The sequence below is a fragment of the Mustela nivalis genome (assembly GCF_964662115.1).
Source record: "Mustela nivalis genome assembly, chromosome: 4".
Lineage (NCBI taxonomy): Eukaryota > Metazoa > Chordata > Mammalia > Carnivora > Mustelidae > Mustela > Mustela nivalis.
The window spans coordinates 27,157,293-27,170,731 of NC_139023.1; the positions used below are offsets into that span (position 1 = coordinate 27,157,293).

The window sequence follows — 13,439 nt, forward strand, 5'->3', positions numbered from 1 at the left end:
TGAGAAGGCACTGTGCTGTTGTAATCCAGAAAACGTGTCACCTGTGACAAAGCTGGCATCTTTTTCTTGCAACCTGTATGCGGGCAAGCAGTGGGAGAAAGAGATGTGTAGTAGATTATAGACAGCACTCGCCAAGAAGTGTTTCTTCCGCTCCCGTCAGGCACTGCAAAACAACACTAGTCCTGTTCCCAGAGAGGAAAGGTTTTATAGTTAGCAGGGGCAAGAAAACTGAAAAGTGTTTATTTCTCCTTTTCACACAAACGATATATAGGAGACATTTTTTTCCTAGGATAGATAGATCTTTCATTAATTAGTATTAAGTATCTGTGCCGTGGAGCGCTCACTTCGACAGCTCATATACTAAAATTGGAACAGTCCCAAGATTAGCTTAGTCCCTGTGCAAGGATGACATGCAGATTCGTCAGGTGGTCCATATTTTGGAGGGGGGGTGGAATATTACTCAGCCATAAAAAAAGAATGAAATCCTATCATTGCAACAACATGGGTGGACCCAGAGGGTTTTATGCTGGGGGAGATCAGTCAATCAGAGAAAGACAGTTACCACAGGATCTCACCCATAAGTGGAATTGAAGAAACAAAACAAATGAGCATAGGGGGAAAGAGAGAGGGGGCAAACCAAGACATAGACTCTTCATGATAGAGAACAAACTGAGGGTTGCTGGGTGGGGGGCGGGGGGGATGGGGTAACGGGGGATGGGGATTGAGGAGGGCACTCGTCGGGATGCGCGCTGGGAGTCGGAAGTGATGAATCACTGAATTCTACACCTGAAACTAGTTCTTAAAAGAAATTTTAATTAAAAATATGTATCTATCACATAAAGGCCAATGAAAAGTATAAAACCTGGCTCTTGTTCCCTTAATATACTAGGTGAGACTATAAAGCACAAACACTATAGATGAATAATTAGTAACAGAAGTGAAGGGTCGAGGCATAAACACAAGTACTGGCAGTGAGAGAGACTCCACAGCACTGCACAGGCCTAACGGACCTGATGCTATACACTGTGATTTCCAAAGCAAGGTCACTTTGGGCCATTAGGAAAGCTTCATGGAATAGAGACCAGACCTTAGGCCTGGACAGACGGTAATTTTAGATTGTGAGATTCTTTCAGGGAAAGAATATGGTATGAGAACATACTAATATTAAGGCTTTCTCCCCTTATAAGGGAGGAGGGAATCTTACATTTGGACTGACAGAGTAATGATGGATGGGTAAAGAGGGAAGAGTTTTCGACATTGGGAAACTATCGGGCAAGATCTGGTCATCTTACAAACACAGTAGTCCCCCTTATTTGTGGGGGGTACATTCCAAGAGCCCCAGTGGATGCCTGTAACCATAGAAAGTCCCAGAACCCTATGTATATACTGTGTTTTTCCTGTACATGATGAAGTTCATAAGTAGGCTCAGTAGAAGATTAACAACAGTAATAATGGACTGTAAGAGAGGCTGTGGAAGGTGGTCTCTTTTTCTCTCAAAATACATTATTATATGGGACTCCCCCTTCCCGTGATGACGGGAGATGATGCAGTGCCTTCAGGGTGAGATGGAGAGGTGAATGATGGAGGCTCTGTGACGTAGCGTGAGGTGACCATTGACCTTCCAGCGATAGGTCGGAGGAGGATCACTGCTTCCAGGCTGCCATTGACTTTGGGGGACTGAAATCACCCCGCCATGTACGTGCTTGTGCTTATCATTTGTGTACTTGGGATCGCATATCTGTTGAGTGTTTACAGAGAATTTCTGGGTCATGGGGTAGAACATTTGTTCCCCTTTATTAGATTCTGCCATGCGCTTTCCTAAAAGATGCTCCGTCAGTTTATAATCCCTGCAGAAGTGTGGACAAGAGCTACTTTGCTTCATATCTTCACCACCACTTGGTATTTCCAGCTTTTAAAATTTTAGTCATGCCGGTGGGTGTGCAGTATTTTATGGTATTATTGTGCATTTCCCCTGAGCACCTACTCAAATAGGTATTTTCATTTAGGCATTTTTTGAACTGTGCCTTCAAGTATCTTGTCCATTTTTGGAAATAGATTATTTATGGATTTCTTACTGATTTCTAGGAGTTTATTCTAAAACAAGCCTTTTACTGGATGTATTATAAATTTTTTCCCTTCTCTGTGGCTAGCATTTTTACTATTAATAGCATCCTTTGATGAACACAGGTGTTCAGTTTTAATTAAGTCCAAGTTACCCGTCTCCTTTCCATTATGGTTAGTGCCTTCTGTGTCTTCAGATATATTTGCCTACCATAGAAGCTGTGATAGATTGCTACTATTGGTGACCTTGATAAGTCATGCCTGTGTCCACAGCCTGTTAGAACTTGGCTAGATGGAGGCTAGTTTGCCGCCTCTGAAGTCTGAGACATCCTTGCCTTTTCCTGACCAGTCCCCCAGGCGCCCCTCCCCCATCTGTTCTGACCAGTCCCCCAGGCGCCCCTCCCCCATCTGTTCTTCGTTACCTTTTTTCCTCCTTTCTTGTCTTGGAACCAAGTTTTTCTTGTTGCTCGGGTTTTTTCCCCCTCTACTAGTTTTTGCTATTACAGTATTATAATTAAGACGGTCTTCCATTACACCTTGAGTCTCCTGAGGGTCATGAGTGAAAGCCTGGGGTGTGCATCAGGACCCCCGCCATCCTGGCCGCTAATGACCAGTTCTTCTTTTCAACACGAGGAGACCAGAAATCTCTGCTTCAATTTTTAGCCTCCCAGATGCTGCTGCTTGGTTTTCTAGCCTTGCCACCCGCACATGTTAGACGTTAGAGCAGCAGCGTCCCGAGGGAAGCTGCACACAGTTGGGCGCCTTCTCTGCAGGCCCCTTTCCTCCAGCATCCTGGCCCTCAAAACTTCCCTACCTTTGATGACCCTGTTTTCCCAGCTCAGTGAGACCGTGGGCCACACACCCACGCTATCTGTTCAGCCCCTCTGCCTGAGGAATAAGCAAAGCTTCGAGTAAGCAGATCCCCTGCAGTAAACACTGGAATCTGCACCGGGCTCCCTTTCAGGGCTTTGGTCTAACTCCCTCAATCCTGGCAGACGGTATTCTGCTTCTGTGGTTGTCCTCGGAGGACTGGCCTTATACAAGCTACTCCATCACGCCCAGCAGCCGAACCTCTCCGTTGTCTTAACCTTCACTTGAGCCTTGAGTAAAGAAACAGTAATGGCAGGGAGACTGACTGGATATGAACTGAAGACATTGTGTACACAGACTCCTGTGTCTGGTCCACACTGGCTGGAATCGCATGGGCCTGTGCTGTCCAGGCCAGTGTGCAGCCATGGGACTGTAGCCTCGGGATGTGTCTTTTAATGTAGTGGAAAAAAAGAAATTAAAGCTCCCAAAATGCTAGATCACTGGTCATACAATAGAAAAAATCACATTTTCTAAGAATGGGACATTAAATAATCAATTACTGTTTTTTCTAATTTATTAGTCAACTTGAACAAATTGGACTAGATTAGTGAGGATGATTAGGTATGGATGCATTTTAACATTCTGTATGAATAAATACTGACACATTCTACAATAGATTTCAGCCGAATGTTCTTCACATTAAGAAGTCTGCTGGATCGCTTCTGACAGTGGCTGCCGGCTGCCTATCTCACTAGGAAAGCTTAACATGTTTCCTCAGAGATGCTGTCAAGCCAAAGCCTAAGGGCCTGTGCAGTCTGAGGGACTAGAATAAAAGCAACATAAGGTCAAAGAACTGTTTTGAAATAACGGAGAGGTCTAATTTTCATTCTCTGCGTGTAGAACAGTCAGCTACAGCTGAGCATTTTAAATGCCTGGTAGTACTGAGACATTTCAGAGTGTATCCTAACGTAGCGAGTAGTTTTTCTCAAAGTCTTAATTTCTTATATATATATTAGTTTTATGCTTAATCGAGCACACACGTAAAGAACCAGGAAGTAAAAAGAACAGACATTAAGAATATCGAACTGTTGGGGTGCCTGGGTGGCTCAGTGGGTTAAAGCCTCTGCCTTCAGCTCAGGTCATGATCCCAGAGTCTTGGGATCAAGCCCCGCATCGGGCTCACTGCTCAGCAGGGAGCCTGCTTCCCGGTCTCTCTCTCTCTCTCTCTGCCTGCCTCTCTGCCTACTTGTGATCTCTGTCTGTCAAATAAATAAATAAATAAAACATTAAAAAAAAAAATCGAACTGTCTAAACCCAGAGCTTCCCTTGGAGGCTCTCAGCTTTTACTTCAGCTCAGATATTCTATGAGTCCCACACTTTCCCCACTAAACTACAATACTGTTATTTTTATTTGACCAAGGAAAGGATACCTTAAATAAATACCCAAGTTTAGGAATAGCCCGTGGATAAGGGGGAAAAAACCACATGTGGCTTCTGTATCCAGTATGCTTCGGAGATAACATGTTTGTCATTCATTAATGTCCAAAAGGAAGAAAAGGGAAAAAATAAAAACAAGATTTAAAATGGATTTTGGTTTCTGTTTCACTAATTAAAACGGACACCAGTCTTCTGAGAATTACACTTCTGATAAGCAAACCGACCTGCTTAATTTGAAGTTGCTTTTATTAAATTGTGCCTCTGGAGGGAAGCACGTCTTTTATTGCCTCATCTTTCGTTAGACACAGGACAGGTATAGGTTGAGAAGATTTCCAATAAAATCTGCAAAATGAAGGCTGCTGTTGACTGAAAAGGAGCGCCAGGCGTCCCTGGAAGAGAAGACGCTTTATTGCATTTCTGTGAGCGAAGCCCGAGTGTGTGCGTCTGCTTGTACTTAACAGCGCTGTTCTGCTCTGGGCCGCTGCGTATAATTAGGCTCAAGTGGAGACTGAGGGACCTGTCTATAACCAGTCCCAGAACTTCAAGTTCACTTGTAAAGTGATTTTTATACACACAGGCTGTTTTATTACCAGTTTCATGGTGCACTGTACAATCACTATATTAAAATTTACTTATTTCTTTAGTGGTTAGACAACTGTAAGCGGACATTTGGTGCCAAAGAAGACCTATACAGGATAAACACAGAAGCCCAGGTAAGTCTTCTCTGCTTAGTTTTGCTAAGGTAAAATTTCTAGATCAGGTAAAATGAAGTGTGTGTGTGTGCGCGAAGGTCCCTGCTTGATAATCCTAGAATTAAAATTTATAACACTTTCCATTTTTGTTATCAGAACCATCTTGGTCAAAGTTGGGTTCAATGAGATATTGGCTTAGTAATGAAAAATGCACTTTAATAAAAATGAACAACCAGCTTGGGACTGCAGCTTAATAACATTCAGCAGATAAGCTTGATGGGTATCTGGGCAGTCCAGGTTAGACCGTACTTGCTGCATCTGCCTCTTCAAAAAATGTTTGTTCTGCATTAGTATTCTGCAGATAAATTGGTTGGGAAAGCAAACCTGAGAGTAATGTTATATACATTCATGGTGGCCTTTCTGAAGGTGAAATTCTGAGACTGGATAAATTAAAATTTTTGTATAGCATGAAAGTAAAAGTAAAATATGTTCAAGTACATATATATAACACATTACATTAAATGAGGATAAATTAGGCCCTACACATTATTCTAATAGGAATATAGCATCCTATGGGGAAAACACAGTCATCAGTTAAAATTAACAACGTCTGCATTGACATCAGAATTCCAGGCTTTTTCAACATTGGTTACGCTGTTACGCATTTCTTGTCACTGTAAAAGCCCCTATTGTACTATTATAACATGAAGTTTTTTTAAAAAAACTGAAATGTTGAGAAAATAACAGTATGCATTTCACATTCAGGATCTCTGTCCTTACAACTGTGTCTCAGAGATGCTATTATTATCCCCATTTTGCAGATGAGGAAGCTGAGGCTCAGAGAAGTCAATGTATCTAAAATCAGTAAGAAAAGAGTTACAGGGGAGCCTGGGTGGCTCAGTGGGTTAAAGCTTCTGCCTTCGGATCAGGTCATGATCCCAGTGTTCTGGGATCGAGCCTCGCTCTCTGCTCAGCTGGGAGCCTGCTTCCACCTCTCTCTCTCTCTCTGCCTGCCTCTCTGCCTACTTTTGATTTCTGCCTGTCAAATAAATAAATAAAATCTTAAAAAAAAAAAAAAGAGAGAGAGAGAGAGAATTAAGATTTAATCTAGGTGGGCTGACTCCTAATCCTGCACTGTGTTACAAGGAAATGGTCAGATGACCTGTGTAAAGAAAGAAACATGGGAAAATGAGGAATTAACTCTAAACTAGAATTGGAGCCTTTGGTTTTATCTTCACCACTGTTTAACTGCATGGCTTGAGTATGTAACATAAACTCCTTTTTCCTACATAAGTTAGGTGATTAGATGAAGTGATTTCATACATTTCTCTGCCTTGAAGAAAATGAGTTCCATCTACAAGAGTCTAAGTCAGTTAATATAGCTCGAGGCTTTCGACTAAGTGAAAACAGAAAACTGTACATTTTAGAATTTCATTTATATCTTCTCTCTCCTTTTACATTCAGCTCCTTGAGATTGAGGACACCTGTTACACATTACTAGTATCTGTCGCTGTGTATGAAAATTCTTTTGCATAATAAATACTTAAAAATGAAAAAAATATACCTGCCAACTTCAGTACACTGAATATCAAGAATTTCAAATCTGGGAAGTTGGCATATTTAAAGTAACTTCTGGTAATTCAGAGCTACACGATTAACTACATTTGTGTCATCTCCTACAGTTGTGACCAGAGATTGATTTGAGAGAGGGAGAGAGCAAGCAGTGGAGGGGCAGAGGGAGAGGGAGAGAGTCTCAGCTCTCAGGCAGACTCCCTCCGGAGCCCGACATGGGGCTCAGTCTCATGACCCATGATGTGCTTTCCTCAGATCATGACCTGAGCTGAGAAACAAGAGTCGGGTGCTTAACTGACTGAGCCACCCGCGCACCCCGACATGGTTTCTTTCCCATTACATCCCAAAGTGGATGCTATGAGTGTGTGCATCTAGAGCCAGTTCCATTTTTTCGGCGAATAGAAGCGAGGAAAAGTATTTGAAACTCAAGTGGTTGTTAGTTTCCATATAAAACCGTATAAAGCAGAACCTCAAATTTAGATATGCTAGTATGTTTGGCATTGGATTATGCTCAACTAATAATTCACGGAATGACTATCCACGTAATACATAAGGAAGCAGAATGGAGCCGAAGTTCACCTTTGCTTAGAAAATCCTTTCTAAATGGATAGGAACGTTATATAAACAGTCCGTCAGAGGACACTGTTTTGAAAAGCAGACTTCAAAGGAACTTTTAGAAGCAATATTTACATTGTAACAATTGCCATTTGAATTAAAAATCATTCTTCTCTAGAATGGACCAGAAATTAGGTCCAAGTGGCTATAGATGTTTTAATAGAATATTTTAAAATAGTCCTTAAACTAGATGTTTTACTCTATATTTTACGTACATCATCTCTTTTGACTCAAACGTAGTTGGGCTGAACTTCTGAAGTTCACTAAATTGCACTCTGGAATGCATTTTTTTTTTAAGATTTTTTATTTTTTATTTGACAGACAAAGATCACAAGTAGGCAGAGAGGCAGGCAGAGAGAGAGAGGGAAGCAGGCTCCCCGCTGAGCGGAGAGCCCGATGCGGGGCCTGAGCCAAAGACAGAGGCTTCAACCCACTGAGCCACCCAGGTGCCCCTGGAATGCATTTTAAAACACACCTCTGCATTTGACATTCTGTGTTCTGACTCCACCAGTTAATGGCAACGTGGGACCTAATTAGTAAGGGTCGGAAGCCTGGACCCACACCAGAGATAATGTTCTCGTGGGTATTTATAAGATCATAAGCAAAGTTTCTAAAAACAGTAATTCATGTCTCATTGTCCAGTCAGAAATTTTCCACTTTACTGATGGAAATTTTATGACATTTGCTTTTTCTTTTAGATCACTTATACTAGCCAAGTTTCCCTAGATCACATTAGTTCACTTTTGTCCTGTGTAGCTTTCACACAAGAAACAAATTATAGCCTAAAGGTAATTTAGTTATTTGTCAAAGAGTTTAAAGTACGCTGGATTGTTACAGTAAGTATATAAAAAGTTTTATCCTGGAAATAGCAAATTTTTCTTTTGGATGCAATTAAATGTTCTTCAGTTTGCCTGGGACATCTGTGACCCTACTTAAAATGATGTCTTACACTAATTCTTGGTCTTTTTCTTCCTTTGTATTTTTTGTGAACCGATCACCTTCTTGCTTAGCAAATGGAAATTCTAGCAGTAAGTGACCTGTCTTAATTTATAGATTATCCATGTCAGACAAACTGATTTTCATTTGCCATTTGTGATCTAGCAATGTTTTGTCATGGACTACTTTAAGAGTATGCTTCAGTTCTGCATAGCCCTAATCCATGAAATGTTGGTCCTCTAAAGAGGAGATTTGCTGATATGCGCAAACTAGCAGCCACCTTTTTTGTACATCTATAAACTAACAATTTAAACTTAATTTTAAAAATCAAAAGTGCCTATGTTAATTTCATGGTCTCATTTCCATGAGATTTCAAGGTTTTGTTTTGTTTTTGTTTTTGTTTTGTTTTAGAAAAATGAATTCATTTTTAGGTAGGAGATAAGCCAGTGTGATTTTGCTTCGTCACACATTTGTTGATAAATGCTGTGAGATATACATCTCAATGGGCAAAAGTATATGCATTTGTCCTTCTTTTTCATTACGAATTTCAAGTTAAAGTGAATCCTTTTTAAAGCATTTGATGTTGCCTGCTGAAAAATTCTGATGTGAAAATGTGCTTCTCGCTAAATGAATTACGTAACCAAGTCTTTATATTTGTATTTTAATCCCAGTCTTCAAAGCATTTTTCCTCAGTTTCACACTATATTAACTTGCTTACTGCAGAGAAATAAATGTCAAGATAATTTTTAACATAATTACTTATAAATTTTTACTGGAAATGTACTGTCTACTCAAACGTCACGGACAGTGGCACCTGAACTTAACGCAGTGTTATTTACTTACTTCTAGGAACTGGAGCTCTGCCGAAGGTTATACAAACTGCATTTTCAGTTGCTGCTTCTGTTCCAAGCCTACTGCAAACTGATCAGCCAAGTAAATACAATAAAAAATGAGCCAGAGGTAAATATTCAGTTCTAGCAGGAATTACTGATCCTAGAATATTAAATTATAACACACATATTCCTTGTAGGAGATCTTACGTCAAAAGTCACTTAACAGTGAGTCCTTTTTTTCAGAATTGTCATTTTAGAAATGATGTGCTGTTTCGGGACCTGTCAGTAAATAAAACAGCAGATAGCTAGCGGTCTTGAAAGGTTCAAGACCTTCAAGGTCACAGCAGTACCAACAGAGCATCTGTAACCACAAGTCAAGGAAAGCACATCAGCTGAATAAAGACACAGTTAAATTATGAAACTCCCCTAACGTCTTGTCCATATATTTTTGTAGTTTTAGTGACGCACATGCAGCCTGTCAAAAACACTTTGAATGTTGGAAATCCATGTAGTGAATAGGTTCAAAGACAGTGACTTTAGTCTTTTTACCCCCTTGTCAAAGCTGGTACTGAAACAGGAAATGCCTTCACTTTCATTAATTGGTTAAATCAATTTAAAAAATACATACCGGTTTATATAAAATGCACTGGGTAAATAATCTTTTAAAATATAAAGACTTTCCTTTGCCGACAAAAAAATTCATGACCCCCCCCATAACAGTGAATGATTTTTACCATCCAAGATGTAATATCACATATTAAAACCGATATAAACATTGGTTATATCTAGTTTTATTACATCTTAACATCTATTGTAACCTTTTTTTTTTCTTTCCTTAAATAACCTCTATGCCCAATGTGGAGCTCGAACTCACAACCCCAAGATCAAGAGTCACATGCTCCACCAGCTGAGCCAGCCAGTCCCCCATCGCTTGTTCCTTATCAAGAGTATTTAAATATGAGGGTTTGGAAGTCTACTGAATGGAGAACTTGAAATATTAACTGCCTTTAACTACCAAACTTAACGTTTGCCAGTCTTGAAGAGAAGCTACTCCTATCATCGGACACAGCTTTACAGCCAATTAGATGCCCCATGAGTTCTTTAATATACAGATAGATCCTTTTAAGGTATATTTGTTTGTTTCAGGTCATCAACATGTCTGAGGAACTTGCCCAACTGGAAAATATCCTCAAAGAAGCAGAGTCTGCTTCAGAAAATGAAGAAATCGACATTTCCAAAGCTGCGCAGACTACTATAGAAACTGCCATTCATTCTTTAATCGAAACCTTGAAAAATAAGGAATTTGTATCAGCTGTGGCACAAGTGAAAGCTTTCAGGTGAAATGGATTTCATACCTCTCCAGACGGACAGGGATTTTACACTGACTGGGTTTGGGCTTTTGATTTGTTGTTTCAATATCATGTCTTTGTGAAAGCGTGACTTTGGTATTTTCTACAGTTATCACTGAAATGACACCAGTTTTAGACTTTGTTCACTCTGCTACTTTGGGGGATGCATTTGCTCAGATGTCTGGGTGGCTCAGTTGGTTAAGCAGCTGCCTTCGGCTCGGGTCATGGTCCCGGCGTCCTGGGATCGAGTCCCGCATCGGGCTCCTTGCTCGGCGAGGAGCTTCTCCCTCTGCCTGCCATTCTGTCTGCCTGTGCTCACTCTCTCTCTCTCTCTGACAAATAAATAAATCTTAAAAAACAAAAAAACAGATCCTCTGATTCACAAGGGAATTTTGTTAGAGGTATTCATTTAAAATGTCGCTGACTTTAATAACTGCTTGAGTCTCAGGACTTAAAACTGTTATGTATTTCAGGGGCGCCTGGGTGGCTCAGTGGGTTAAGCATCTGCCTTCAGCTCGGGTCATGATGCCAGGGTCCTGGGATCGAGCCCTGCCCTGGGCTCCCTGCTCAGCGGGGAGCCTGCTTCTCCCTGTCCTCCTGTTTGTGTTCCCTCTCTTGCTGTTTCTGTCAAAATCTTTAAGAATATACATATATTGTGTATTTCAGAGCTCTCTGGCCCAATGACATCTTCGGCAGCTGTGAAGACGACCCCGTGCAGACGCTGTTACACATCTATTTCCATCATCAGACGCTGGGCCAGACGGGAAGCTTCGCGGTGACTGGCTCTGACCTGGACATGTCCGAAGCCAACTACAAACTGATGGAACTTAATCTAGAGATAAGAGAGTCTCTGCGCATGGTGCAGTCGCACCAGCTTTTAGCACAGGCCAAACCGATGGGAAATCTGGTGAGCACCGGATTCTGAGGAACTTCAGGCATTTCGGGCAGAAACCAAACAGAAGCTGACGAAGAATATGAACGGGCGCCTCTCGTGAGCCCTTGCAGTTCCCGGATGACTCTTCCTGGCAGCATCCACAAGGCGAGCGTCACTAGTGTCCAACTCTTACCAAGATTAAGAAGGTCGGACGGAATCAAAGATCTGAAGAAAAGAAATCTTAGCGGCTGCCAGTACCTCCCACGAGCAACTGTATGAAGAAGGCATTTTTCTTTTTTTTTTTAATCACTTAACCTGTGTGAAAAGAAAAGGGCTAAAAGGGATGCGTGCGCACGCGCTGCTTTCTGGAGAAAGGAGAGAATTCCCGGACTGTTGCAATAATGGCCTCTAGTACTGAGACATTGGAAAGCAGGTGACATGAGGCTAAAATCCAGGCTCGTTCATTTTAGCTGAAGACCTGCGCGGCTGCGTGGTTCCCAGCAGCCGGGAGCATCCTCTGGAGTTGACGCTCGGTCGTCTACATGAAGAACCTTCAGTCGGACAGATACAGACTTATTTGCAAAAACCATTGATTTTTTTCAACACATGGGGTGAGGGCGTGGGTGTTCTGTTTTTTAGTCTGTATAAGGGGTTGTGTGTGCGTGAGCAGGGATGTGTGCGCGTGTGACAGTCCTATTTTCCAGGTATGGATGTTTGGTGGCACCGTGTCAGCGTACCTCAAAGAGGACGGCAAGATTATTTTTGAAGAAATTTTATTTTATTAGATCTAACGCTTCATAGTGTGTAAATGTTAGAACGTTTTAATAATATTTTAAAGCTGGGCTTTCCCGGTATTTTGAAAAGAAATAATATATCTGTTAATGTTATTGGAATGCTGCTCAGTTCTCTGATCAGTGCTTACGTTACGATTGTTGATGACTAACCAAAGTAGATGCCTGCAGAGACTTTAAAAATGTAAAATAAAGATGTATGCTGCCCGTCAGCTATTCTCATTAGAAAAGTTAACTTATTTTACTCCATAATTATTATAGAAACTGTAAAGATTAAAACCAGTATTGTACATTGGTGCAATGCAGTGTTAGACAAGAACAGGTGTACAAAGCTAAAGAAAAGATTGCGGTCACTGATGGTAGCGTACATGACCTGCGGGCCCCGAAGTCTGCAGAGAATTCAAGAAGAGAGATGCAAACCCGTTTTTCTCTGGTCGTGTTCAGGACTCACGTGTTTCACCCAAAAGGAGCCTGGGGCTATGGGGGAAAATGAAAGGAAGCCGGAAGACTGACTACCAAAACATGCAATATACTTACTCCTGTCGAAGCCTGTAGCATAACACGAACTGGATTCTGTCCTTTTCTAAATAGCATTTTGTAAAAGAAATGAATGTAGTCCCACAATTCCTCTGATTTGAAAGGAACACCTTGTATTTTTATAGGCATCTCTTATCCACTGTGACTTTCTTTTAAACTGGGCTCTGGGATTCCAGAGTTTAGAATGTAGAAATGAAATGCTTATAGCTTTGCCTTTTCTTGGGGGTGTGGACCCTGCCAGAAATGTAATTATGCTCAAGTGCATTAATTGAAGGCACTGTGCAGGCCGTTGGACTGATGACTCGAGTTCTGTCACCTGTAAAATCCAGAACTGGTCACGGCACATTCATGATCACTGTATTTTTGGACCCTGATAAACACACACACACACACAGTTATTTTAATGGTGTTCTGGTACTGTAAATGGTGTCCTTTAAATTATTTAATAACTTTGGGTGTGAGGCAGGAAGAGAGGGGTGGTGTCCAGAGACACCCCACACTTTACATCCTGTCCTGCCATCCCCTATTTTCTCACCCTCCTTATATCCTTTTTGTTAAAATAAAAAGCATTGTAGCTGCTGGTTGGTGTTGTATTTTAAGGATGAATGATTATCGTGTGCAGCCTGCAGAAACTTGTCAAATATGATCCTCATCCGTAAACATACTTCCCCTAAGAGGGGGAGAACGAAGTTGAGAACAAATCGGGGTGACTAACTAATTACCCAAACCAAACCTTTAAACAGTTGAAATTTCCTTTTCATCTTATGTAGCTCAGTTGATTAATAAGTAAGGTGAATACACCTACAGAAGGCAGAAGGCAAATACAAAATAGGCTTGTCCTTTGGCAATCGAGTTTTCCTAAAACCTATACTAGTTTGCCCCTCTGAATCCAGAGACTGCATTTAGCAAAATATACCAGATGCTTAATTTAT

At 41.2% G+C, this 13,439-nt stretch overlaps 1 protein-coding gene across 15 annotated transcripts in view; it reads left to right on the forward strand.

The window, feature by feature from the left end:
* The window catches only part of FRYL (FRY like transcription coactivator), a 255,767-nt gene extending 242,681 nt beyond the window's left edge, over positions 1-13,086 (forward strand). For 10 of the 15 annotated variants that reach the window (XM_082728341.1, XM_082728351.1, XM_082728342.1 and 7 more), the window contains 5 exons: positions 4,953-5,021; positions 8,198-8,215; positions 8,973-9,083; positions 10,103-10,293; positions 10,972-13,086. In XM_082728341.1, coding sequence (XP_082584467.1) covers positions 4,953-5,021; positions 8,198-8,215; positions 8,973-9,083; positions 10,103-10,293; positions 10,972-11,230 — 648 coding nt within the window. In that variant the 3' untranslated portion in view covers positions 11,231-13,086. The remainder of the gene's footprint in view (positions 1-4,952; positions 5,022-8,197; positions 8,216-8,972; positions 9,084-10,102; positions 10,294-10,971) is intronic. The other 5 variants (XR_014311074.1, XM_082728344.1, XM_082728345.1 and 2 more) reach the window with 1 other exon arrangement.
* The last annotated feature ends 353 nt before the right edge of the window (positions 13,087-13,439 follow it).